Source organism: Balaenoptera ricei, chromosome 3, assembly GCF_028023285.1.
Source record: "Balaenoptera ricei isolate mBalRic1 chromosome 3, mBalRic1.hap2, whole genome shotgun sequence".
NCBI lineage: Eukaryota > Metazoa > Chordata > Mammalia > Artiodactyla > Balaenopteridae > Balaenoptera > Balaenoptera ricei.
The window spans coordinates 126,199,144-126,225,955 of record NC_082641.1 but is presented as its reverse complement, the minus strand read 5'-3'; the positions used below and the strand labels follow the sequence as shown (position 1 = coordinate 126,225,955).

At 44.1% G+C, this 26,812-nt stretch overlaps 1 protein-coding gene across 9 annotated transcripts in view; it reads left to right on the top strand.

The window, feature by feature from the left end:
* SH3TC2 (SH3 domain and tetratricopeptide repeats 2) overlaps window positions 1-26,812 on the top strand; it is a 162,658-nt gene that overhangs the window by 16,789 nt on the left and 119,057 nt on the right. For all 9 annotated transcript variants that reach the window (XR_009502419.1, XR_009502416.1, XR_009502415.1 and 6 more), the window contains exons 2-12: window positions 181-279; window positions 3,717-3,844; window positions 7,015-7,120; window positions 9,055-9,198; window positions 10,256-10,457; window positions 11,235-11,308; window positions 13,486-13,681; window positions 18,985-19,118; window positions 21,907-21,948; window positions 22,073-23,770; window positions 23,879-24,059. Coding sequence is in view for 4 of the 9 variants with exons in the window: in XM_059917433.1 (XP_059773416.1) it covers window positions 181-279; window positions 3,717-3,844; window positions 7,015-7,120; window positions 9,055-9,198; window positions 10,256-10,457; window positions 11,235-11,308; window positions 13,486-13,681; window positions 18,985-19,118; window positions 21,907-21,948; window positions 22,073-23,770; window positions 23,879-24,059 (3,004 nt within the window). In the remaining 5 variants the exon portion in view is untranslated. The remainder of the gene's footprint in view (window positions 1-180; window positions 280-3,716; window positions 3,845-7,014; window positions 7,121-9,054; window positions 9,199-10,255; window positions 10,458-11,234; window positions 11,309-13,485; window positions 13,682-18,984; window positions 19,119-21,906; window positions 21,949-22,072; window positions 23,771-23,878; window positions 24,060-26,812) is intronic.

Genomic DNA, 26,812 nt, shown 5'->3' with positions numbered 1-26,812 from the left:
GGATTGAGATAGTATGCTTTAGTTGAATACTAAATAATTATTAGGCAATGGTGATAACAATTAGAGTTCTTCTAGGCCACCAGCCCTGGAGAAAAAAATGATCACTTGATAAAAACTTGCAATCCTTGCTTATAGCTTTCTTATATTCTCTCAAATGATCTTTCATTTGATCTCCTCCAGGTAAAGGAACTTCTTCCAAGGATCCAACCATATCCAGTGAGATTATATCCTCATCTGAAAACAAGGAAAAATGTTTCCTGCCACAGAATATGACTCCAGGTATCTAAACCCCAAAGACAAAACCTATTTAAAAAATATTTTCCATGTAGAATATTACAGTAATCCCCTTATCAGTCCCATCTGCAAACTCCCTCCCTCTGATCCTTTCTAGGCACCACCATCAAATACATCTTTGTAAGCATGACCTTGACTATGATATTCACTTGCTCACAAATCTTCCAATGCTCTCCATTGCCTGTAAGATTAAGCTAAGCCGTCTCAAGCTAACACTCAGAGTTCTTCACAATCTGGCACATATCAGGAGCTCCATACGTATTTGCTGTGTTAAATAAAGTATATCATCAAATAGCTTTTAAGGTGCTGAAGGGCAGGGGTAATTTTTTGAATTATTAAGTATTCTACATAGTACCTAAAAGAGTTTTTTGTACATAATTGGTGCTCAGAAAATGTTTGGTAAATAAATACATGAATAATTGAATAGGTCCATGGAGGTCATGTTTGTATTCCGTATACTACCAAAAATAGTACCTTATACAGAGTTGGTGAAATAAATAAGTGAATAAAGGGTTGAGTATGTGGGGTGAGATTGGCTGAGCAGAAGGATGTCTGTCTGAATCTTTCAGAAGGAGAAAAAGATTTTGAAATTAAAGTGGAAAAAATCTTTTTCTCAATACATATCTTTCACAGTGTTCCCCTTAAGAGACTTCAGTGAAGCTGGCAAAGAGAGAACCATCCTCAGAGATAGAGCTACACCTGGGCTGAACCTTGTGCTGGAAACTCTGAGGATAAACGTGTAGAAGATACAGTTTCTGTTATCCAGTAACAGGGACCACTTTTGAGGGCAAATCACATGCCAAGCACATGCTAAGTCATCCCTGCATCTACTTCTCATCCTCACATGCTCACCTCTAGAAGGTGGCACCACACTCTGCATTTCAAAGATGGCAAACAGGGACTCAGAGAGGGAGGTGACTTCCCTAGTGCTGCACAGTTAATACGTGATGAGAAAGGCATTCAATCCCTGGTCCTTGTTTGTAACCAGGGTGTTTCGTTGCCTCCCAAACATGTACTTTTATCCAGCATACAAAATCGAGATTTGTGAAAAAAGATTTGCATTATGAATGTTTTGAAGGATATACACTATGTAAACAGTGTAATGTCATGCAAGATTCTTTCTTTTCCCAATTTCAAATTCTGTCAGACTTCTTGGTTGACAATGAGAAAAACCTTGCCCTCTGTTTTTTGGTGTTGCATCAGTCTGCTTATCTGTCTGTCAGCTTGGGCCATCCCTGAAAAAGCTGAATCACTCACCATCTGTTGTCTCATGAACACAGTGGAGTCAGCATTTGGTCTTATCAGTGCATGAAGGCAAGTGAACAAAGGGTACATGTAGGTGAAACTTAACCACCTGAACCTGAACTTGTCCGTCTTTCAGCATTTTCTGCCATGATGCTGTTTCCAGGAAGGTCATAGTGTGAGAAGGGGAGACTCAACTCCAACTGCCAACCTCTTCTTTATGAGGAAGAGTCCCAGACAGAATCAATCAGTTACATTATCATGACTAAACCACCAGTTTTCAGAAGGATTAAAAAAATGACAAAATGCACTTCATACTAAGACTAGAGTGAACTTGATTTATTTCCCTGTCCAAAGAGGGCACTGTAGGATCACACAGTGGCCCAGAGATGCTGCTCTGAGTATCAGCTCTCACTGGTTGAGATCCACAAGCAGTTTGCTTATTTAAATCCAGGTCTTTTGAGTTCCATAACCATGGATTCAAGTACATGGCAAGGAGAGTCACATTGAAGGGGCTGTCACTTATCAGGAGCTTTTCCTGGGCAGATTCTGGAAGGGAGTTTAGATCAGGCTTTGAAAGGACAGGAGGTTTGGTGAACAGAAATCACAGAATCAATTAGTGTCAAGGTTAATTACATTGTAACATGATGGGGGCCACTAGCAGTAACTGCTGGAGCACTGGCGTGGGGGGTTGAAAGGGGCAAAAGCTAATGCTCATGTGTGTATTGAACATTTAGTATGCACCCAGCACTGAACAAAATGCTTTATGCACATAATCTCATTTAGTAAGCCTCTTAAAAACCCTGTGGGATAGTACTCTAAAAGCCATCTTACTAATTAGAAAAGTCAAGCATAGAGAGGTAATTAACTGCTGAGGGTGGTGCAGTTAACAAAGGCAGAGCCGAGCCTCGAGTCCAGGTCTGTATGGCTCCTCCTCCCTGGGTTTTACCTCCTCCTAGAGATTAGTGGTCAGTGAGGCTACCAGACGGACGTTGGACCTGGACTGCCGAAGATGGAGGGCTTGCATGAGATTAGAACACAGGCCAGGGAGGAATGGAGTGGAACAAACATCCACCCGAAGCTCTCACCGATGTCAGGTCAGCTGGGCATGTCGTATCCGAGCTGGCCTGCAGCCACAGCATTTCCACGACTTCTTGGTTAAAGACAGGAAGACAGAAATGCAGGCTGCCTGTGTTCTCAGGCCAGCATGATAGGGGCCATCTCTAATGTGCTCAGGAATTTGCAAAAGCCCTGGCAAGTTAGGGCTAGAAGACAGACCTCTGTGCTTATCTAGTTGCTGCCTTGAAGGTTCATTGTGTTTGATAATTATTAATGCGATTGCTACTTATTGTCTGAAGAAGACACATGGCAAAGTGCAGTTATAAGATGAACCTCCTCAGTGTGGCCTTTCCCAGCAACACTATCCACTCTCCAACAGCTCCATCACTCTGTCTCTTTACCCTATTAACATTTTTTTTTATTCATAGCACTTTTCTCCATCTGCAATTACTGTGTTCATGGAATTGGTTACTTACCAAGAATACAAGCTCCATGAGAACAGGACCTTGTCTATTTTGTTTCCTGCTGTATCTCAGCACCTAAAACAGCCTCTGTTCACAGTATTGAATGAATGTGCATTTTGAAGATACTAAAGATAGACTTTAATATATTAGCCGCTTACCCTGACAAACAACAAATGCATTATCAGAAAGAAGCAGGTTAGAGGAAATGCATGTGTATATGTATAATGCATGTAGTATATAATATCTATTACATATGATAAATTTGACATATAAATATACATCCATAAACATGGATAAATTAGTATTCTTTGGAAACTTTCACAAATCATCCACAGGAGGAAATATATGTTCTAGCTGGTTCTGTGTGGCAGTGTTCTCTCAGTGCCAGGCAGAGCCAGAATATACTCTGTACAAACAGAAATAACCAACCCAACTGCAGCAACTCCTGTGATTCCAGAACATTCTGGGCCTCAGCATTTTTTTCTTCTGGGGGAGAAAGTTTAAAGAATGTGCTCAGAGAATTGTTAAGATCACTTGTAATCTCTGATGAGAACATCAATTTAGGGGTTGGGTGTGGGAGACATTGGGGGTTATCTAATTCTTTCTTCCCTATTTCTGCATTTCCATCCTGATCTTTCTCACTCTGTTCTCTTTAAGATCTGACACTCTCCTTCAGTGTGAAGAGCCGCTCCAGGAGGTGTGTAAATGGCCCCTTGCAAGAAGCAGCCAGGAGGCGGCTCTGGGCGCTGGAGAATGAGGACCAGGAGGTGCGTGCATTGTTTAAGGTGAGCTTCGCAGAGCAGTGCAACCTTGTGTCCACCTTGTGTCTGTCCACAACAGACTCTCCAACACCTAGGACAGTGCTAGGAACAAAGTCGGCCCTCAAGAAAACATCTGACTGACTGAATGAACAAAAATGTACACATACTCTGCTCAGCAGGAATGGGTCAAGCCTTGGAGTCAGAGTCAGAGAAGACTTCATTTAAAATCTGCCACTCTTAATTTTTTTGACCGTCAGCAAGTTACTTAACCTCTGTAGAATGGGAATCGTTATAATACCTACCTCATAAAGTATACTTTTTTAAAAATGTGGTGAATTTGACTTTTTAAAATTGTGATAAAATATACATAACATTTTCAGTTTTAATAATTTTTACTGAACAAGTCAGTGATATTAAATGCATTCACATTATTGTGTAACCATCACCACTGTCCATTCCAGAATTTCTCATCATACCAAACTAAAACACTGTACCCAGTAAACAACTCCCCTCTATCCCCTTTCGTCAGCCACTGGTAACCACTGGTAACCACTGGTAAGTGTACTTTTTTTAAGTACCAAAATTGCTAATCAAAATTTAATAGCTATAAATATTAGAATGAGAGGAGGAAAAGGCAATAAAATAAACCAATTTCTCATCTTTCGTAGTAGGTAGATAATATCTTCAAGTGCTAAACCAAGGAAGAAGGGTATGACTAAATTATTTATACTTTAGGAGGTACTTACTAGGAGAACTAAAGTCAGAAATGGTTAAAATTTGTTGCAACTAGAGGTGGGGGAGAGAGAACATTGCTTTACATAATAAACTAGTATGTTCTAGTTATTTTACAGTTTCTGTATGAATTGATACAAATTAAAAAGAGAAACATACTCTATTAATCTGTCATGTAACAAAAAATACAGTGTTTGGTTTGTTGGGAGGAGTAAATGAGATAGTATCTGTAGAGAGCTTGGTGTTGTGCTTGGGTGGTGGGATGTGCTCCAGAAATAGTAGATATGTTATAAATAGCAGAGTCGTTTTGTTTTTAAATCTCCAGAATTCAGGAACTTGGAGGCATTAGCTACTAACGGGCACCATAGAGTTTCTTTTAATTTGAGTCGCTTTTGACACAGGCAAGAGCTGGGTTTGGTTGTGCAAACTGGCCTGCAGGGCTGAGTCTTGAGTGGGCAGGCTTGTGGGCCAAAGCTGAGGCCTGGAGTCAGTTGGATCTGAGATCCAGTTTGGGCGTCACAGCTCCCTTGACTTACCCTGTCTGCACCCTGGCATCCTTGAGTATAAAACAGGGACAATGCCATTTTCTATTAAATGTGAGGTGCCATTTGATTATAAACACACTATTTTAAGAGAGAAAATAAATGCTGCCAATTATTTATGATGCCACACTTCCTCTTCTTTTATTTCAGAAATGGTGAAATGTGATAAAAGTGCATCTTAGAATGGGTTAACTCCTATAATTACACTCTTTCATAGGGTTATTGTAAAAGTTAAATGAGGCATTGCTCATCAAACTCTAGCTGAAGAGCCTGGCATGTAGTAAATTCCTTGTAAATCAGTTTTTACTTAGGACCCTCTTCCCTGACTACCAGCATCTACATCCTCCAAGGATCCGGGGCCTCCTGGGGCCTGGTATGGGAGAACCCCAGAGTTCTGACTTTGCTGAAGTAGGGGCTTTTCCTTGGATCCTTCTATCCTCTTCTTCTTTCTCCAGGGTTCCCTCAGGACAGGGATCCAGGGGTTGATCACTGGTGGTAGGACCGGCCTGGAGGGAGAGGGACATTCTGATCATCACTTGTTATAGTCAAGTCGAGATGCTTGGACAAGCAGAAAAGATTTTAGGGGAAAACCAAGTCTAGGCAGTGATTCAGGCCTTTTTATTCAGGTATTTAATAAAAAGGGGGTGGGGGGTGGGTGTTACAGGTCTCTTCTTGCTCTGCTTGTGAGTGTGTCAACTGGTACAACCTTTCTGGGGGGTAGTTTGGCTCCTGCATTTTAGGATTGAAAATGTGCATTCCCAATTACACTTCTTGGCATGACTTGTGTCAAAACAATCAAGGGTGCATACAAAGATTTAGATATGGGATGTTTATCACAGTACTGTTTAGGATGTTAAAAAATTAAAACAACTCAAATGTCTAGCCATAAGAAAACATTAAGAATTAATTATGTTAATGTGACAACAGCATATGTAACCATTAAAAATAATGTAGATTATTTAATGACATGGGAGATGGTTCACAAAACATTGTTTAGGGATAAACAACTTAGTAATGTGATTCTATTTATATAAAAATAGTTACATAGAAACTTATGTACAGAAAAAAGATTCAAAGTTAATACACAAAGTTGTTAACATTGATCTCTAGGAGGAGGGATTATGGATACTTTTTATTTTTGTGTCGTTTGGTTTTTCTGTTTGCTAGCTTTGTAAAAATAATTATTAAACATAGATTCACAATCAAATTTGCTTCCAAGGTGCCTTCTGTGATTTATTCTCCACCCTCTCACACATACTTTTTTTTTTTTTTTTTAACACAAAAGATAACATTCTCTGCACACAGTTCTATACTCTGGTTCCTTTTTGTTTCTGCTGTTATCTCATTCAGCAGTATATATTTGGAGCCTGTATCAATACACAAAGAGCTTCTTTATTCTTTTTTATGGATGCATAATATCATAATATTCCATTGTATGGATGAACCATAATTCATTTTAACCAGTCTCCTATTGATGAACATTTAGGTTATTTCCTTTTTTTTTTTGGTGATGTAAAAAATCTATGCCAAAATTGGTGAAAGTGGTCAAAAGGTACAAACTTCCAGTTATAAGATAAAAAAGTCCTGGGGATGTAACATACAGCATGGTGACTGTAGTTAACAATACTATGTTATATATTTGAAAGTTGCTAAGAGAATAGATCTTAAAAGTTCTCATCACAAGAAAAAAAGAATCTGTAATTATGTGATGTGGTGGATGTTAACTAAACTTATTGTGGCCATCATGTCAACATTTATACATATGTTGAATCATTATGTTATACACTAAAAATTAATACAATGTTATATGTCAATTATATCTCAAAAAAAGAAGTTCATACACAGCATGTTGTATATATGTGAGCTTGTTCACAGGATGCTTTTGTCATCCCAGGCTGACTCACTGTTCTTTTTACTCAGGACCTCTCAGCCAGGTTGGTGTGTATCCAGTCCCAGAAGGCCCAGTTCCTCATTACCTTCAAGACCATGGAGGAAATCTGGAAGTTCTCCACCTACCTGAACTTAGGTATGACATGTAGCAGGCAGGTAAAGGAGCACCTGCTTCTCAGTTCAGCCAATTTGCAGAGCTTGACATTAAGGAATTGGTCTGGCTCTGATAATTAAAAGTGGTAGAGTCTAACATGGATGGTTAACCTTTGAAATATCACAAAGTGCCTGGAACTAAATCTAAAGCAAATATTGCTCTAAAATGTCGCATACAGTACTTCTTTGTTTCAGGAAGAGAGTATTAGATAATCAACTAAAACTGGCAAACAGTTATTGATCATCTACTAGATTCAAAGTAGAGCTAGATTAGAAATTGATGGTTAAAAAAAAAAAGAAAAACCAGCCTCTAGTAGGATCTAAGTAGCTGTTCAAAAGTTCCAGATCCATGTTCCATGTTTTTGGGAAAGTCAAAGAAAGATATGGGGGACTTATCTGCTAGAGGGGCCTCAGGATGCAGGGTTTTCTAGAAGGTAAAGAAGGATACTGGGGCACAGCACCAGTACCGACGTGGTGGGAAATAGTTTACCTACCCTCTCCATGGAGAATAACTCATGATAGGAAAGTTACAATTGCAAAGCAAAACCAAGCAAAGCAAGAGGAGGCCCCTTGAATTGACGCATGTTTTACATCTCTTAGAAAATGCTGGGCTCCATGCAGACTTACACAGGAAGCGATTTTGTGTAGGGGTGGAGGGTCAAGATGGCTCTTGGCTAGAAGGTATAAGTTCTCCTCTGGTAGTCATGGTGATTTTTCTGCTCTCCATTCAACACGTCTCCTTCTGTGACCATTAGAGATCCTCGTTATTCAAAGTGTGCTGCATGGACCAGCAGCGTCAGCGTCACTTGGGGCTTTTGTTAGAAAAATGGAATCCTAGGCTGCACCCTAGACCTACTGAGCCAGCATTTGTATTTTAATAAGGTCCCCAGGTGATCTGTGTGCATATTAAAGTATGAGAAGCACCATTATAGAAGATACACAGGGCCTACATCAGCACAACGGAGAGTGGAAAGAGACAGGTTCTGCATCTTAAGAAAGTGAGGTATGCGGCTGCTTCCCACTAGCTATCTATTTTACGTTTGGTAGTGTATATATGTCCATGACACTCTCTTACCCAGCCGCATAGCACAGGGAGATCAGCTTGGTGCTTTGTGACCACCTAGAGGGGTCGGATGGGGAGGGTGGGAGGGAGGGAGATGCAAGAGGGAAGAGAAATGGGAACATATTGTATATGTATAACTGATTCACTTTGTTATAAAGCAGAAGCTAACACACTATTGTAAGGCAATTATACTTCAATAAAGATGTTTAAAAAAAAAAAAAAAAGAAAGTGAGGAAGTCTAGAAAGAAGCAAAATTTTCATACAAATAATTTAAATTTATAGGAATGTGTAAAATACTATCCATAATTGTTACAGTTTTGCAGTTTGCACAGTTTTTAGTCTGGTTTTAACAAGTGAGATCTTACTGGGCATGGGGTGAGGGGCAGGGTCAGAGGGATGTTGAAGTAAATCCTGACTCATTTGTGGGCCATGGAGAACCTCCCCAACCACTGCATCATCAGGGGTACAAGAATTCGAATTTGGTCGGGAGAACTTTAAGGGGGAACCAGGAACTCCCAGTGTCAACATTGTAATCTTGGAGATTCCTCCATGGATGTATTATAAAAAAGTAACTTGGTTTGATAATCTCATTATGCATTTATGGAGACCCATAATATGTTGAAAATAAATGTCATTTAAAAATGATTTGTACTTCCCAACAGATGCTGAGAAGAATCAATTCATTTTAGAAATTTTCTAGCTACCCCTCTTACGCACTTCTAATTCCAGTTAAGTGGAGTCAGATTAGGGATGGAGGGCTGGGGGAGAAATTCAGGAGGGAAATTGCTCACCCTAATGATCAGCTAATGGCAGAAATCATGCCCTAGAGGAATCTTGTTGGTTTGACTTATTAGGCTACGTATCCATGTGTCTGGAGCATCTCCTCTTTGACCACAAGTACTGGCTCAACTGCCGACTGGTGGAGGATACAGAGATCCACGTGTCAGTAGATGATAAACACCTGGAAACAATATACCTGGGACTTCTGATCCAGGAAGGTGAGCATGGTATAGGGTTGGGGATGGGGGTCTTATCTGGACATATGTTATCAGAGTCCTTGAAATAATTAGGATACAAGGGAGGCAAAAACGATTCAAACATGAAAATATTCACAAATGAACCCACCTGTTATAATATTACTTCAAACATCTCTCTCAATTTAACATCAATATCACATGAACAGCTATGTAGGCCAGTCTCAATGATTGTCTGATGTTAGAACCACCTGGGAATTTTTAAGAAGCTGCCCATATCAGGGCTCAGCTGGGGCCAATTAATCTCTAGCGATGGGGGTCAGGCTTTGGTATTTTTTGAAAGTTGCCCAGGTTATTCTAATATGCATCCAAGATTGAGAACCACTATTCCAAACATATGATATAATTTGATTGTAAAATAAAATTGCAGATCTTACAAAACCCTCATGATTTCATGAGATCGAGGAAAGTGATACTGGGGAACTGCTTGGAGCACCCACCAGTCTGTTTACAAGGAAGGATCCAATCAAGGCTGCAACCAACCGGTTAATGACTGATGACATCATAGACACAGTGAAAGAGCCAGATTTGCATAGAATATTTTGCAGAATGATTCCCTTTCTGATTGTTTTGCACGAATCATATATGAAGGAAAAACTTTCATACTGTACTACTGTGAAATTTAGTTGGAGAAATTATATTCATGCAAATCAACTTAATTTATTCTTTTTTGGTCCTAAGATTAAGCATGAGGTTGCAATTATAACTGAAGTCCTGTTAAATATATTTTCATGAACTCATGTTTCATTTTTTTCTCAAGGTGAAGTCCCAATTAAGCCTCATTCTTGAGAATTATTTGGAATTTTTGGTGTCTATTTTAAGTGAATTCCCTCTCAGTGGCTTTTTTCCCTGGTACCAGTTTTCCTGGGGTCACAAAGACCTCTTGTAGTACCTCCCCCTGGACTGTGTACTTTACTTTCAGAAAGAAAAGTATTTGGGCTCTGATGGAAATATACATAGCGGGATACTCCATTTTCACCTCCTGCTGCTCCTTGGAAAGAGCTTTTCTCATTCTCTGCAGGTCACTTCTTCTGCAGAGCCACGTGCTCCATGGCTCAGCCAGCTGAGAAGGTAGGGGAGTATTTGACACTTTGCAAGAATGAGTTAATCTCGGTGAAGACAGCTGAAGGCGAGTTCGAGTGGGAAGGCATGTCCTTGGTGACGGGTCAGCGGGGCTTGGTGCCGGTGTCAGCCTTGGAACCCCTGCCTCTCCCTTTCCACCAGTGAGTAGCCACTCACCTCCTGGGAGAGGGTCTCAGAGCGCACTGAGGTCTGCAGAACAGAGTAGGCACATTTGCAGATGTGGACATCCATGGTGCCAGGGAGGGAACAAACCTGGGTGGCTTTTTATCTTTTGTTATTTTTTTAAGTCAAGATGTGCACAATTAGTTGAAATGGAGACAACTCAAAATTTCAGATGGACATTGTACCAAAGAAGAAATACACTGCCTGGTCTCCAATGCAGTGTTTCTCACTGTAGGGACTGGGGACCATTTGTACCAGAGTCACCTGGGGATCTCACTGGAAGTTTATATACTCTGGCCTTCCTCAGACTTTCTTGGGGTTGGATCCAAAAATCTGCATTTTATATAAGCTCCCCTTAAACATCAGGGGATGTTTTTCACACTAAAGTTCCAGAATCCTTGCTGGAAGATATTGTAAACTCAAACAGAGAGAGTGACAGTAAGCATGATTCCAGGCTGTGGGTTCTGTGTGTGGCAGAGAATCTGACAGTGAGAATGGAATGGGATCCTTTGTTAGATATTTAACTGACAAACTAATTGCTGAGCCAGAAAATATCCCAGGCCTACTGAGCTTCTTTATTTTTCACAGTGCTTGATAAAAAGTAAGTTCTCAGTAAATGTTTGCCACTATTATAATAAGAGTAACCAAAATCACAATAATACTTATCATCAGCAGCATCATTTTAATGGATTATTCTGCTCACTGTTCAAATTTTTTGAAATCCATGTTTGCAAACCCCATGTTTCCATTGGCAGATGGTTCCTAAAGAATTATCCAGGAAGCTGTGGCCTTTCCAGGAAGAAGGATTGGACAGGCTCCTATCAGATCGGTACGGCTGAGTTGAAGGCAGTATTATTAGGGAGATAATATTGCTCTGTCTCCTCCTTTTATCAGCAGATTTGGAGTCAGTGCATGTGAATTCCTGTCTCACCTCTGCTGCTGACTGAATTTGGGGAAGCCAGTTATACCATCTGTTCCCATGGGTTTCCTTGCCTGTGAAATGAGAGGTCTCAGATGAGGGCTGTACTGTAGATATAAATACCTCCAGGGACAGGCAGAACACACAGATGCGTGGAGGGCCTGGAGGGAAGATGTTAGGGAATGGTAGGGACCATAGGGATTTAAAGATATGTGGGAAAAAAAAAGCCCTGTGTGGGCCAGATGTGGCCTGCAGGCTGCCTGCTTTCAATCTCTAGTCAAAACATTTTCTAACTTCCTTCAGAGTTTTGTGAAGTTAATCTTGAATTTAGGAAGATTAAGAATGCTTGGCACATAGTGGGTGCTCAGTAAATATTTGTTGAATAGATGAAATACATACATACATATATATGTATAAATACATGCATACATTTTATGTAATCTCTATACACGTGTGTATGTATGTATGTATATATATACACATACACACATAAATATATACACATACACATATATCTATATTTGTATCTGCTGGATAAGGAAATTTAATGTTTTCTATGTATCTAGAATATACATTCCTTTCATCTTCATCCTTGGAGCTGCCTTCCCACACCTAGCACAAAGTACAATTTTTAAAGTTCTAAGCCCAAGTACCACTTTAAAAAAAAAGAAACAGAGGGAATTATGAGACCCAGACATTAGATCTAATTAATAATCAACCACAAACAAGACTTTTAGCTATCTGAGGCAGTATGGCCTTGTCGTTAGGAACATGGGGCTGTGAAGTCCTGTTCTGGGTTCAAATTCTAGCCCCACAACTTAAAACCAGTGTGACCTCGGCCACTTCATGATGTGCTCTCACAATGCCACAACTTCCTCATTAGTAAAATGTTACTGTAAAACCAACTTTAAGTGTTGTCATGAGAAACTAAACTAAATGACATCTGTAAATCACTTAGTACAGTTTTCTCACATTGTAACTGTTTTAACACATGGTAGATACTACCAAAGCAGTGGGAACTTCTGATTCTGAAGACACAATCAACAGAAACTTGACCAAAAATGTCAGGAAAAAAAAATCCAGTAGCTTTAGCAGGGGAGCTAAAGCAAATATGGAAACTGGGGCATATAAAAACTGCTACCTCAACTAGAGCTGGATCAGTGGAAAGAAGGGTTAACAGCAGTGGAGAGACTTAAGTTCTAGTTCACACACAAACTCCTTGGACAAATCACGTACCCTCTCTGTGCTTCCACCTTCTAATCTACAAAAAGGAGATTCTGATAGTTGCTCTACTTACCCTTTGGGGCTCCTAGAAAGATCTGAGAAAAGGGACTTAAGTGTACACTGTAAACTGGAGAGTACAATTCTCATAAATATATCATTACTAGATCCTAGCTTGGCAGCTGATCAAGCTGGGTAGTGACCATAGTCAGAAGAGGAGTCTGCCAGAACCCTCTGGGTAACCAGCTGTTTTCTGTTCGCCAGTGATATGAGGCTAACATGTATTGAGGGTTGCCTAGGTACCAGGCATTGTGCACTTTATCTCTTTAACTCTTCCTGATATTTGTAAGAGACAGGTACTCTCATTATCCCCATTTTACAGTTGGGGAGACTGAAGGTTGTAGTGGCCAAAAGAGCCAGAAGGAAATGGAGAGATCCTACGGTAGTCCTCACCCTGGTCTGTGGATCTGTGCCAACCATGACAAAGTGTTTACATGATAATGGCAAATCGGACAAAGTAAGGCAATATAGTGAGCTTTTCAGTTTGACATAAGCTACCTTTATTCTGTTTTAAGGTATACCTAGTATTCTGAGATTATATTCACTACGTTTGTTAAAATTTCTTTTATAAAATGGTAGTAAAAGTGGATGGGAGTTCCTTTTTTGAATTTCCTAGCTTGGCCAAATGAAAAGCCAGTTACCCTATATCATTCCTGCCAATTTCTTTTTTTGAGCGGGGGAGAAATTTTACTGGTCCTTAAAGTTCTAAAGTCTGGGAACTCTTCATTTCATATTACATTGGAAGCTAGTGGAAGGCTCAGCTGTTCCTGTCTTATTTGGTTGACCTGTGTGCTGTTTTCCCACAGGAAGAGGAAAATGTAAGGCCTGGAAGGAATATGAGAGGGAAGAAAAGGATGAACTGAATTTACACCAGGGAGAAAGCATTGAGATCATCGGCTTTGTCATTCCTGGGCTTCAGTGGTTCATTGGGAAGTCAGCGCTCTCAGGAGAAGTGGGCTTTGTCCCCACCAGGAACATAGATCCTGATTCTTATTCCCCAATGTGAGTATGACACACAGACCTTCTGGGATGTGCTGGAGCAGGGCTACCTTCCCCAGTGGTCCTGCCGCATTCTGAGCAGGTTTGAAGATGAGCTTCAGGGTTTCCTGGTATCATGAACGCAGAGGAGCACATTCTGACAATCAAGGCGACATGAGGAGTGATAGGAAAGAAAATATGAGTGATCAGGGAAGGAGTCAGTTCAGTTCATTTCAGCAGATGGTCATTGAGGCCTTCCTCTGTGCAAGGAGAGAAGCACACCCCCTCAAACCCAGGGCCTGCTCTTAGCCCTTCCCACCCAATCAAGGGGCCCCATCAGGGGAGTAAACACACAGGGACCTATAGACTCCAGCTTAGTGAATGGAGAGTCCCTCCCACATAGGTCTGTCTGCTGAAAGCTTAATGTATGGGAAGGCAGTGTTGGCCAGGATGGCGGAGTGCCTCTTTTACTCTTTCCGGCCTTAAGTACAGAAGGGCTGGTTCTGAGGAGCAGAGCCACCACATGACCAGTCAGCAGCAGGTGGCCAGCCTGCTCCCTCTACCCTGTCCTGGAGTGCTGGAGTACTGCCCGGTCTCTCTGGGTGGGCATCCTGCACGGGGATAGCAAACAGTAGAAAGCCTGGGCCCAGGAAGTACAAGAGGGAACACAGAGTTGGTGGCTAACCTTGAGACACTGTAGCCCTCCACATGGGGAAAACACGGCCCAAGCAATGCCTAAGGCTCTGAACACTCCGACTGGAACTCCTTCCCTTGTGGAAAGAGCCACTAAGGAGAGTGGACCAAGGGCAGAAGCTCCCTCTGAGCCCTGTCCTTTTTAGGGAGAGGGGAGAGAAGGTCATTTTTCCCTACACAGAAATGTGGGAACCCAGGTACCTCTATAAGAGGAAGATCACTCACTATGCTCCTGGGGAGGTATGGAGAGCGATGGGAGTTTAGAAGGAGATAAAGGGTGTCAAGAGAACTTTCCTCAAAAAGGTAACATGTGAGTTCAGCTTTGCACGGTGTAAGACATTTCAACAGACATCAATAGGGAAAGGAGGTCACAGGTAGGAAAGTAAGGGGGATGTTGAGGAACGATTCGTGTTGTTGGGGGTGGGTCACCAGGAGGGTGCTAGTGTGGCAAAGGCTCAGTGGGGCCATGATGTGAAAGACGGGAAACGCCTATGCCATGGGCCTGTCCTTCACCTGGCAGGGCATGAGGAGCCACTGAATGTGTCTGAGCAAGGGTGACATGATGTGACTGGGACTTCTGTTTAGGAAGCCAACCCTGGCTTTGGGTGAGGTGTGCATGGTCAGGGGAGAGCCTGGAGGTAGGGGACCAATGAGAAGGCTGAGGTTAGGGGCATTTGGGAAGGGGCAAGGGGAATGGAGAGGAGAGGGCACTGCTAGGACCAGTCAACAGACTTTAGAGATTCTGGGAGCTTACAAATATGGATACCTGTGTTCTGCCCCCAGCCGTTCATTCTCATTGGTATGCGTGGGGCCTGGGCAGCCATGGTTGTAAAAGCTCCCCAGGTGGGGCTAGTGTGCAGCCCAGGTGAGAACTGCTGCTAAAACTACCCCCTCAATTTACTGCAGGAGTAGGTGAGGACCCCAGGAGTGAAACAGCTGAACCATGGCTTGGGTCTGGAATCGCAGATTGCTGATGTTAAATCTAGGGTTCTTTTTCAAAAACAGAGTCCTGCAGCTGAGGTCCTAGTGAAAGGGAGGAAGAATAAAAAGAACAGACTCCGTGGGGAAGAACCATTTATAGAGCAGAGGAAGAAAGAAGGACGGCTGAACGGGAGGAACCAGCCATGTGGGAGGTGGGGGATGCTTAACACTGTGGAAGGCCTTTGAAATTGACCACTGAGAAGTCACTAACCCTGGGGAGGTCACTGGTCATTGGGCAGCAGCATAGGTCAGTAATAAAGGATTCCAGAGCCAGACTTCCTGGAAGGTATTTATGGCCATGTGAGCACATCGTGTGTTTCCATTAGCTTACCAGCTGGGTGACTTTGGATATGTTAATTTGTTTCTCTAAGCTTCAGTTTTCTCTTCTGTAAAATTCAGACAGTATTAGTATTTGCCCATAAGATTGTCTTGAGTTGAAATGAGCTGATACATGTAAAACACTTAGAATGGTGCCTGGCACAGAGTGTGTGTGTGTGTGTGTGTGTGTGTGTGTGTGTGTATGATCAATATGCATTAACTCTTAGTGATGTTACTGTTGTGGGTGGTAATCTCTAAGAGGCAGTTTTAACAGGATACTGGGGGCAGGTGTCAGATTTAATCAGTTATATTGAACTTCTGTACCTCATATCATGCCTCAAATGACAATAACCCAGTACTACTAAATTAAACTGATCATCACATTTTAGCTGGCTTAGTTGTACAGGATACACTCACCCTGCAGAATATCATCCCCTGTATCCAAGTGGTGGCAGGAAACCTTCTCCTTACTTGCACAGAGTTGCCTGTTGGCCTCTACCTGGTCACCTGTGGGACCCCATGCACCAGAGATTGCACATTCGGTAGGGAAGGGGAAAGTGGACGGGAGACAGAGGGGTGGAAGAGGGAGAGAAGAGGAAAACTGGCTCATTGCACACTCTAGAAATCACTCTCTAGATTACAGATACCCCTGAAACACAGCAATTGGAGGAAAACCCCACAAACAACGTGCCAGCAGCAGCCAGGGTGTGGAAGTCCTGGGAACCAGCCCTGTGTGCTGTGCTGTCCCTGTGATCAGGCCACTGGGTGTCACTCTTAGTCTGTGTTCGTTTAGGGTCAGGTTTCTGAAGATGGTCCAGCATTTGCTGAAATCTCCATCCTCTTCCCCCAGCTTCCCTCCCTGTACTGGTGTATTACTCCCTGAAGTGTTTGTACCCTGTTTGTACGTATGTATGCATGTATGAATGTATATATGTATGCATGCATGTATTCTTTGATTTATTGATTTAACCAAATTGGCAGTGTACTGAGAATGAAATTTCTCAGAAGCTGTTTTCTGAGTCAGATTTAGTCTTTGCCTCTGACACATGGGAAAGGGATCCTGCTTATCCGCAGAAGCAAATTTTTGTGGGTTTCCTTTTTTACAGCCCAGATTTCAACATCAGCTACCTAATTTCACAGCAACAGCAGCTGGAAAACCCATTCTTAAACCTCAGGCAGACCTTCTATCCGAATAGACAAAGTGTTTGTATTTGGCCAGAGTGACTTTGAAGACTCTCAGTAGCCCTGTGTGGAGCACGTCAGCCTGCTGTATTTCTAAAAGCTCTGCCACACTCCTTCTAAGCCTGTCTCCATGCTGGGAAAGCCCTAATGTAATTTGTCAAGCTTCTTAGACTCTAAGTATCTGGGACTCAGGACGTTAGCAGATCAGCCATGAGGCAGTGGACACAGAGGCAGAAGACCTCAGCTTCAGTGTCAGCTTTACCACTTTCTAGCTGTGTAATTCTGAGCGTGTCACTAAATTACTTTCTGCATCTTCATCTATAAATATGGATAAAAATACCTACATCATAGGGTTATTATGAAGAGTAAATGAAATAGTAAATTCAGGAATGCTTTGTAAAATGCAAGTGTTCTACAGAAATTTGGGATCATATTCTTTTTATCTCAAATGAGTTTAGATGTAGAGTTCAATTACATGCTCTTTTGAGGATGGAAGCTCTTAGAGTGCTGGGGAGAATCTGGAGGTCAAGCCAGAGAGATGGCGGTTCAGTAGGTGTGGTGTCAAGAGCCATAGATGTCAGGACACAGCTTTAGTGCCAGTTCTGCCACTAATTAGAGGTGTGACCTTGAGCAGTTCACATTAATGGCTAGTTTTCTCATCACTGACTTTCAAATTGCATTTATCTGAGCTGTGGGGACAATGGGTAAGTGGCAGACCACGGCACTCCATCCCAGACCCTCCCTTAACCCTGCTTGAAAGAGAGAACCTCTTCTTACATCCTGCTTACATCCTGCTCTACGGCTCCCTAACCACCAACTTTATTTTTCTGTGCCTCAGTCTTTTCCTCTGTAAAAAGGGGATAAGAATAGTACCTGTATCGTAGGGCAACTGCATAGATTAAATGAGTTAATAGTGTGTGATTCATAATAAGCCCCCCCCCAAGTGTTAGCTGTTATTAACTCTTGGGCTTCTAAGTTATTTTTGTTTTAAAACTGGATGCTGAAGTTTGAAGAATGTTTAGAACTGAAAGAGATATTAAGTGTTGTCCAGATAGGTACTGGACTGAATACTTTCCAAGGCACTTCTTTTTTTTTTTTTTTTTTTTTTTTTTTTTAATTTTTATTAATTAATTAATTTATTTATGTATTTTTGGCTGTGTTGGGTCCTCGTTTCTGTGCAAGGGCTTTCTCCAGTTGCGGCAAGCGGGGGCCACTCTTCATCGCGGTGCGCGGGCCTCTCACCATCGCGGCCTCTCCCGTTGCGGAGCACAGGCTCCAGATGCGCAGGCTCAGTAATTGTGGCTCACGGGCCAGCTGCTCCGTGGCATGTGGGATCTTCCCAGACCAGGGCTCGAACCCGTGTCCCCTGCATTGGCAGGCAGATTCTCAACCACTGCGCCACGAGGGAAGCCCCCTCCAAGGCACTTCTAATTTTCATATTCTTTGATTCTATGACAGACCTCTAGTGAGCAAATTAGTTTTAACAATTAGTTTATACAATAGAGTGAATATATAGAACTCTATAATCATTTCTTCCAGCCCCCTGGCCCTCCTTCTACCGCCTTCCCACACCTTAGCCTTCTTTCTCTATCTTAATGCTACATAACACTGTTCTGTGTCATGGAATCAGATGTCAACATCCAATGTGAAAGGTTCGTTCTAACCATAGTCAAGTTTTCTCCATTGTTCCTCTAGGTTGTGTCATTAGTCCCGAGTGTTTTCTTGAAATAACCTGTCAAAGAAACATCTTTTAATGGTCCTTTTCCAACTCTTACATTTAGGGCATCCAGTTCCTATTTCTTCCCTTAAAAGTGGTCACCATGTGGTCTCAAAGAATGGGTAGGAGTCGAAGGAAGGGGCTTTGTTTTTCTTGGAAGGTGCAGTTTTGACAGGAGGGGTGTTTTCATTGCCACTTTGATCAATTCAGCAACGGCGTAGGTCAGTTCTGCACAGATGAGGTGCTACCAGCTCTTCTTCCTTGGCAGTATAGATAAATACATTATACAACAGTGAGATGAGGAGTCTGAGTTCAGCTCTGGGCACGTGGGTTGATGGCTTCTCTGTGTCTTTCACTACATCCTAGGGCGAAAAGAGAAGGGGTCGTGTCTGGAACCTTGCACTGATCTGTGTCCATGTCTTTTGCCTTAATACAGGAGCAAGAACTCCACCTTTTTCAGTGATGAGGAAAGATGCTCTCTGGGGGTCCCGGGAAGTGACAGGAAAGCTGAGTGTGCCAGCTTCCTCCACACGCTTGCTCAGACTGACATAACATCTGTCTACCGGCTTAGTGAGTGTTCGCTCCTCAGACCCTGTGAAAGCCCAAGCTCCTCAAGATTAAGGGAGTGTTCCTAACTAGAAACAGAATATCTCTGAAGTATAATCCTATGCACGAATGTGAGGCTATGACCACAGTTGAGTTGACGACCTGGGTTATATTTGATTAGCAGCATTTTCACTTTGCATTTCAGACAGTTCTGGAGTTGAGGGGGACTTGCTGCCTAGAAACTCTGAGATGTGATGAAATCAACTCCGCTATAGCATGGGAGGCTGGCCATATTGAGCCTCCCATTCTAATCCTGGAGAAGAAAACTTCCTGAGTTGTGGCTGAGGGTTTTCCTTCTAGGGCTGAAGTAGGTCTGGCTCCCCAGTAATAAAGGTGGAGCCATAGCATGTCATAGCTAGAAGGACCCTAAGAGATGACTTCTCTTATTTTACAGATTAGGAAACTGAGGCCCAAGTGAATTAGTGCCTGGGCCAGGATAAGAACTGCCCTCCCCTATCTTCTCGTCAGGACAATCCCTACTTCACCACACTGCCCCTGACACAAAATGACATTGGACTGTTGGGTGTGTTAGCTTTGGGTGGGTGAGGGACCTCAGTGCCTAGCACAGTTTTCAGCAGTGTCTGAATGACTGACTGAGTGAATGAATGATACTCTTTTCTTTTACTTTGGGAGGGGCCCACTGCTCTGTGTCAGGAAGTGCATTCACTGACAGGGTTTGAGGAAGGATTCCTGTTTCTCCTATCTCTTCAGTGATGGTGATGTTGTGTCTACTCCTGTATGGCCAGATTAGATGGTATGCATTTCATGGGTGCAGCCAGAGATTCTGCAGAAGGGAACCTCAGGCCAGCTCCCGGAGCAGAGATGGGAATTGGAGAGTTTCTCCCAGGCACAGGAACATTTGTGAAGAGCACCTCACCCAGGCATCAGCACCAGCCCTGGCAGCACTTTCTTGCCACAAGCCGATCACACTGCCCCACCAGGCTGAGCCAGGAAGCTGAAGCTATGAATGCAGCCCGGTAGGCAGGAGGTCTGAAAAGTCTAAAAATCAAGGACGACTTGGGGTCTGCCTTGAAGGCAGGGTGGCTACAGGCTTGGATCCAGGGTATCTGCCAATCGTTGATCCAGTGGTTGAGAGAGGTCCAGGGGCAGGTCTCAGGCAGCCTATTAGCTCTTATCTACAGACCAGGAGTGCAGCTCTGCTGGGTGCAGGGCTATGCCTTATGGCTGCACAGGCTATCCCTGGCACCAAGGCAACCAGCAGAGGGTGCATCCTATTGGTAAATTCCAACTCCCCCAAGACCTATGCCCTGTAATTCTTCTTCCCAGAGGAAGCATTTTTTTGGTAACTCATGCATCATTGTGCTCTCGGTGGTCCTGGCCTGCAGAGAAATGACTGCATAAGACTGGCACGTGTTCTGCAACGTCAGGGAGGGCCAGGTGCATGAACAGCTCTCCAGAGCCCAGCTCTCTAGCTCTGCTGTGTTTGGCTGTGGGACCTTTGGGGGTTGCAGATCTTAAGTATGTGCAATGACACTTACGGAAGAAGCCTTCCCTAGAGAATAGCAAGTGGAGGCTTGACTTGGTGAGGGGCCTGCTACCCTCAAAGTACACCGGAGAGCTCAGAGTGCAGGCACAGGTGGCTGGCTATTGCTTCTTTGCCAGGAAGAGGTAGAATCTTCTTTCTAGCAGCCCCTGTCCTATGGAGCATGAACCTGGCCTTCGCCTCCACAAGCTCCACTGTGGCTGCTTTAGCCAAGGGGGTCAACTTCTTTGCTGCCAAACCCCAGGTTGTCTTCTTGGTTCTCACCTTGTCTTATTTCACTTTTGTTATGTTAGGTGGCTGCACCATAAGCCACCTTGGTCTCTGTGACTCCTCTTTTCTCTTTACAGACTGCCTTTTCAGTCTCCTTCATTGGCTCCCATCTGCAAGTAAATGCTGAAGTTTTTCTGGCTCATTCACAAATCCCCTCTCCCCACTCCTCCCCCACCTGCTTTGTGTTTCCTTCCAAATCCTTCTTCTGGGACTTTGACCCACTCTTTGTGACCTGTTGTCAGTCACAAATCCATATTTGCAAGTCTCCACTTTTCTCCTTGGCCGCAGATCTATTTCATTCTCTGCTAGAACTCCTGCAAGTACCGCAAACTCAAAACGTCTAAAACTGCTCAAGATTGTCCCTTCTCCCACCTCATCCCACCAAGGTACTTCAGGGAACAAAACTTAGGAACTGCAGATGATTCTTTACCTTCTTTTCTTCATTATTTACATTTGGTCACCTCATCCTGTCAAATTTACAAAGCACATTGTGCACACTGAATCTGTCTGTTGAGTGGCTGGATGATGAATGAATGGAGGAAGGAAGAAGGAAGGCTGTACACACATAAATGGGAGGCAGTGCCACGTGCCACAAAGTGCACTGCCCTTGGAGTTCTGTTCATGGCTTTGTCATAAACTTGCTCAGACATTTGGGCCTTCAGATTCCACCTCCTGCCCCCCGACCCATACCCACACCTCTTGTCATAGAGCTCATGTTTCTGGCTTTTCTTCTCTGACTCTGTTCTCATTTCTACCTCAGTTCCCAACTGTAAGGTGACTGGGTTAAACAAGACGATCTTCAGGTCCCTGCAACATTGATGGTGAAGGGAAGATGCTGCCTAGTACCTTAGGGATGGCAGATGGTCTGAAACTGAAACACAAAGTGTCCTAAGGGGCCACTGGTCAGGGAGCACCTGTAGGCATAAGCATACTGGGCCATTCTGACCTAACATAGGTTCGTCCTTCATCTCTATCCAGGTGGGTTTGAATCCATCCAGAGTCTTCCAAACGATCTGAGCGGTGAGTAGAGATCATGCTGAACCTGACCTCCAGTTCTGCAGGATAGCGTCCTGGCCTCTTGCCAAGAGCTGGCCACCATAGTTGCAGGTACTTAGGGTTGCTCAATTCTGCCTGTCCCTTACAGCGTCCCAGCCCGAAGGCTTCAAGGAGACCCGGCCTGGTGGAGCCTGGGAGGAGCATCAGGCCGTGGGCTCCAGACAGTCCAGCAGCTCTGAGGACTCCAGCCTGGAGGAGGAGCTCCTTTCAGCCGCCTCAGACACCTATCACCTGCCAGAGCCTGATGACCTCGATGACCCGGAACTGCTCATGGACCTGAACACCGGTCAGGAGGAGGAGGAGGCTGAGAACTTCACCCCCATATTGGCTTTTCTGGATCACGAGGGTTATGCTGACCACTTTAAGAGCCTCTATGATTTTTCCTTCTCTTTCCTCACGACTTCCTTTTACAGCTACTCTGAGGAGGATGAGCTCGTGGCCTACCTGGAGGCCTCGAGGAAGTGGGCCAAGCGGAGCCACATGACCTGGGCCCATGCCCGGCTCTGTTTCCTCCTGGGCCGGCTAAGTGTTAGGAAGGTCAAACTCTCTCAGGCCAGGGTGTACTTTGAGGAGGCCATCCACATTCTCAATGGGGCATTTAAGGACCTATCCTTGGTGGCTGCCCTGTACATCAATTTGGCGGCCATCTACCTGAGGCAGAGGCTGAGGCATAAAGGCTCGGGCCTGTTGGAAAAGGCAGGTGCCATGTTGGTCTGCCTGCCTGACCGAGAGTATAGTGCCAAGAGCGAGCTGGATGTGGTGGCCTATGTGCTGAGACAGGGCATCGTGTCGGGCAGCTGCCCCCTGGAGGCCAGAGCCTGCTTCCTGGCCGTCCGATTGCTCCTAAGCCTCGGCCGGCACGACGAGGTCCTGCCCTTCGCTGAGCGCCTGCAGCTCCTCTCTGGACACCCTCCCACCTCGGATGCTGCAGCCACTATCTTGAGTTTTCTCTATGACAAGAAATATCTGCCACACCTTGCAGTGGCTTCTGTCCGGCAACGGGGCACTCAGAGCACCCAAGGGATGGCCCTTCCAATTTGGCAGGTCCACCTGGTCCTCCAGAACACCACCAAGCTCCTTGGCATCCCCTCCCCAAGCTGGGGTGAAGTTTCTGCCCTGGCGTGCCCAGCACTCAGGCAGGCCCTGGCTGCCTGTGAGGAGCAGGTGGATGAGCGGACCCGGAGGACCCTGTGTCTCATCCTGTCCAAAGTGTACCTCCAGCATAGGTCTCCTGACGGTGCCATCCACTACCTGAGCCAAGCCTTGATGCTAGGCCAGCTGCTGAGTGAGCAGGAAGCTTTTGAGTCTTCCCTCTGCTTGGCGTGGGCCTATCTCTTAGCCAGCCAGGCAAAGAAGGCTTTGGACATCCTCGAGCCACTCTTATACTCCCTGAAGGAGACAGAGAGTGTTACCCGAAAGGGAGTGGTCCATAACCTCCTGGGACTTGCGCTTCAAGGTGAAGGCCGGGTGAACAGGGCAGCCAACAGCTACCTTCGGGCCTTGAACAGAGCTCAGGAGGCAAGGGATGTGCGCAACCAGGCGGTGGCTTTGGCCAATCTTGGCCATCTGACCCTTAAATCCTGGACTCAGCAGCCAGCCAGGGACTATCTTCTGCAGGCTGTGCAACTCTATTCTAAACTCCAGGCCAGCATGGAGACAGACATGGAATTAGTACAGGTGCTTCTCTGGTTGGCCCAAGTTGAGGTCTATCGACGCCAGCTGGCCAGTGGCCGCTTTTGTTATGAAATGGCATTGCTGTTCGGATTAAGGCATCAACACCTAAAGAGTGAGTATATCCCATGCTGCTGGGATGCTTCAGAGAAGAGTGTTAGAAGTCGTTTTTTCCTTTGTCCTATCTCCAGTCATCTCATCCATGTTCCTGCTTTATGTTCAGGTCAGCTTCAGGTCACCAAATCCCTCTGCCATTTCTACAGCTCTGTGTCCCCAAGCCCTGAGGCATGTATCACCTACCACGAGCACTGGCTGGCCCTGGCTCAGCAACTCAGGGACCGGGAGATGGAGGGGAGGCTGCTGGAGTCCCTTGGGCAGCTCTATCGGAACCTAAATACGGCCAGGTGAGTCCAGGCTCAGGGATAATTCTAGAACATCTTTTCTTCCTTAAGGAGAATCAGTGTGCGTTCCCTCACGAAGTCAAGTCCAAATGCACATGATATGTTTATGGCATCGTGGAAAAGAACGTGGTCTCTGCAGCCACATTGCAAACTCAGTGCCATCCATCACTTATTAGCTGTGTGACTTGGGGCAAGTTTTTACACTTCTCTGTGCCTCCGCTTCCTCACCAGTTAATGCACATGGGGCACTTGGAACAGTGCCTGGTAGACAGGGCTCAGTCATGTTGGTTATGTTACAATTACCCGTGTGTTTCTATAACAACCCATCAAGTGAATGTGGCTGAGGGTGCATAATTCAGAGAGGTGGCAGTTACACTGAGGACCGTGGAACCCTCAGGAGGTCTTCGTTACCTGAGGAAGTTGGTATTAGAGGAAGGACCAACGTAAATAAATGCACAGAAAGCAGGGGTGTAAAATTTCACAGTAAAAATTTTTGATTGGAAACTTACCTTTAAAATGAAACTGGAAACGATGAAACTAAGTTTATTTTCACTTTTTAGTTAAGAAGCTTAGGTTATAATCGCAACTATGCACTAAGTTGTAGAATAAATACACAACAAAAGAACTGTTAACTTTTCAGCTTAATTGTGTTGACAAAACTGTATAATAGCACAATTAAACCTCCTTTGTTTTGTGATTGACTTTTAGCACTCTCTTAGAAAGACTCATTTTTGCAAAAATATCCCAAAACTTAACTTTTTATCCAAGCCTTTTTTTTCACCCTTTGATATTTAAATTATTCTCAAGTGGATTATCCTGCCATCTCTTGCTGATTTTCCCTTTTCTATCTGTTTACTGGTCAAATCTGCCTGATCATCATTTGCCAGTGACATGGCCTGCAGTTCTGCTTTCTAACAAGCCTTTAATTTATTCCATTAAATTCTACATGGTTTGCAAGATATTTAATTTCACTTTGTGACAGATTAACATTGTAACGTTGTACTCATAATTATGAATGACTTCTAATGTAGAGCAGGGATAATTGCTAGTGTTGAGCAGAGAGAGGTGATAGAGGAGAAGCTATTTAAATGACAATTTTTGCTTTTCTAGGCAACGTGGTAACTTGGGCACCTGGTCAATCAGATCACTAATAATCAGATAACGAATTCTCTCTTTCTCTTTCTCTCTCCCATTCTGTCTCCCTCTCCCTCATCTCATCCCTCTCTTATAAGAATCAGGTATCCTCCAAATATCCCGTTGCCTTTAGTCCCAGGAAGGGAGTTTTGGATCCTTGCAGCCTGTGAGGGGACAGGAAGTCTGGCCCCAGCCGTACCATGCTTCTGTTCAGAGCACCCTAGGAGTTTGTATGGTTTTGGAGCAGATCCAGAAGGTAGGCTTGAATTAACCTTAGAGATGAAATAGTCATATATTCATGGTGAGGAATAGTGAGAATGGGCTTTAGGAAAGCTGACTTTTAAGGGACTGGAGTATGGGGGGCAAATATGTGTCAGGTTTATTGCCACCCCTCCCTGTGTACAAGTTCAGTCTCTGATTAATCACTGTCCAGTCCACCTACCCAACTGCCATCCTTTGTTCACAGCCTTCCTCACACCTCCAGTTGTCAAAACCCACTGAAATCCTAAGGGGGAAGCCAAAGAGTAAGCCCTGGATGCTCTCAACACAGAGTGCAGAGGCCTGTCTTAAGGCAGTGTGAAGGACCACTGGACGTCTTAGGTGATTAGGTGATGGGAGTGATAGAGAGGAGAGAAGGAGTGGGGCTGTGCTTGCTCCAAGAAAGCAAGGAAGGAAGGAGGAAGTCACAGGCCACAGAGCAGGGAGAGGAGTGACCAAAACTGGATTAGGAGTCAGGAAACCTGAGCCTGCCATGAGCTAATAACATGTCCTTAAATAAGTCTCTTGGTTGCCCCATTTATAAGGTTAAATTGAATGAGGTGCCTTCTAGTTCTAAAATGTTAGGTCTAGGACCAGCCAGCTGTGCTATGCTGACACTGGCAATAGCCCTATTAGTATAAGAATTCCTCCAGAGAGTCTTGAAGTTTGGAGGCAGATTCTTAAAGATGTGGGGCTTCAAGATCAGAGACCTAAACTTTTTGGGGTTTTGAAAGACTCTGCAGTAGCTTCAGAAGGTCTTGATGTAGGTGACTATAAACTCCATCTGGGCAGACCTCGTGTCTAGCATAGAACAGGGAGACATACATGTTTGTGTGGGCAGCCAAGCAGTTAGTAAATTATTTATTTCGTCCACTAGCTTACAGCCCTGAGCTGCAGGCTGCACGCTGACTTGGCTGACTTGGCTGCCGGGAAGGAGATTAAGATGGAGAATGAGGGAGTTGGCCCGAGGGAGCCCTTGGCTTCTTTGCTCAGGATTCAGGTCAGGGGAAAACGGTGCTTGCAACTTGGAGGCAGACTTTCTGGTCTTCAGTGACAATTACAGTCGTCAGATGGCTGTCAGTGGAACCTCAGATGCCCTTTCCAGCCGCCTGTTTCAAACCTGGCCTACAGAGCATTAGCTACAGAACAGAGTGGGTCGTTTCTCAGGGAGTTTGCACTGATAAGGACCCAAATAACAGATAGTGAACTGGAATATCAGGGATTACCACCCAAATCAAAAATAAATATTTTTCCTAAAATTTAAATTGTTTAAAATTCTATTACAATATTTGCTTATGGTAAAAAAAAAAAAAAAAAATTAAACCAGTACTGAAGGTTATAGTTGAAAAATAAAGGTCTTATTG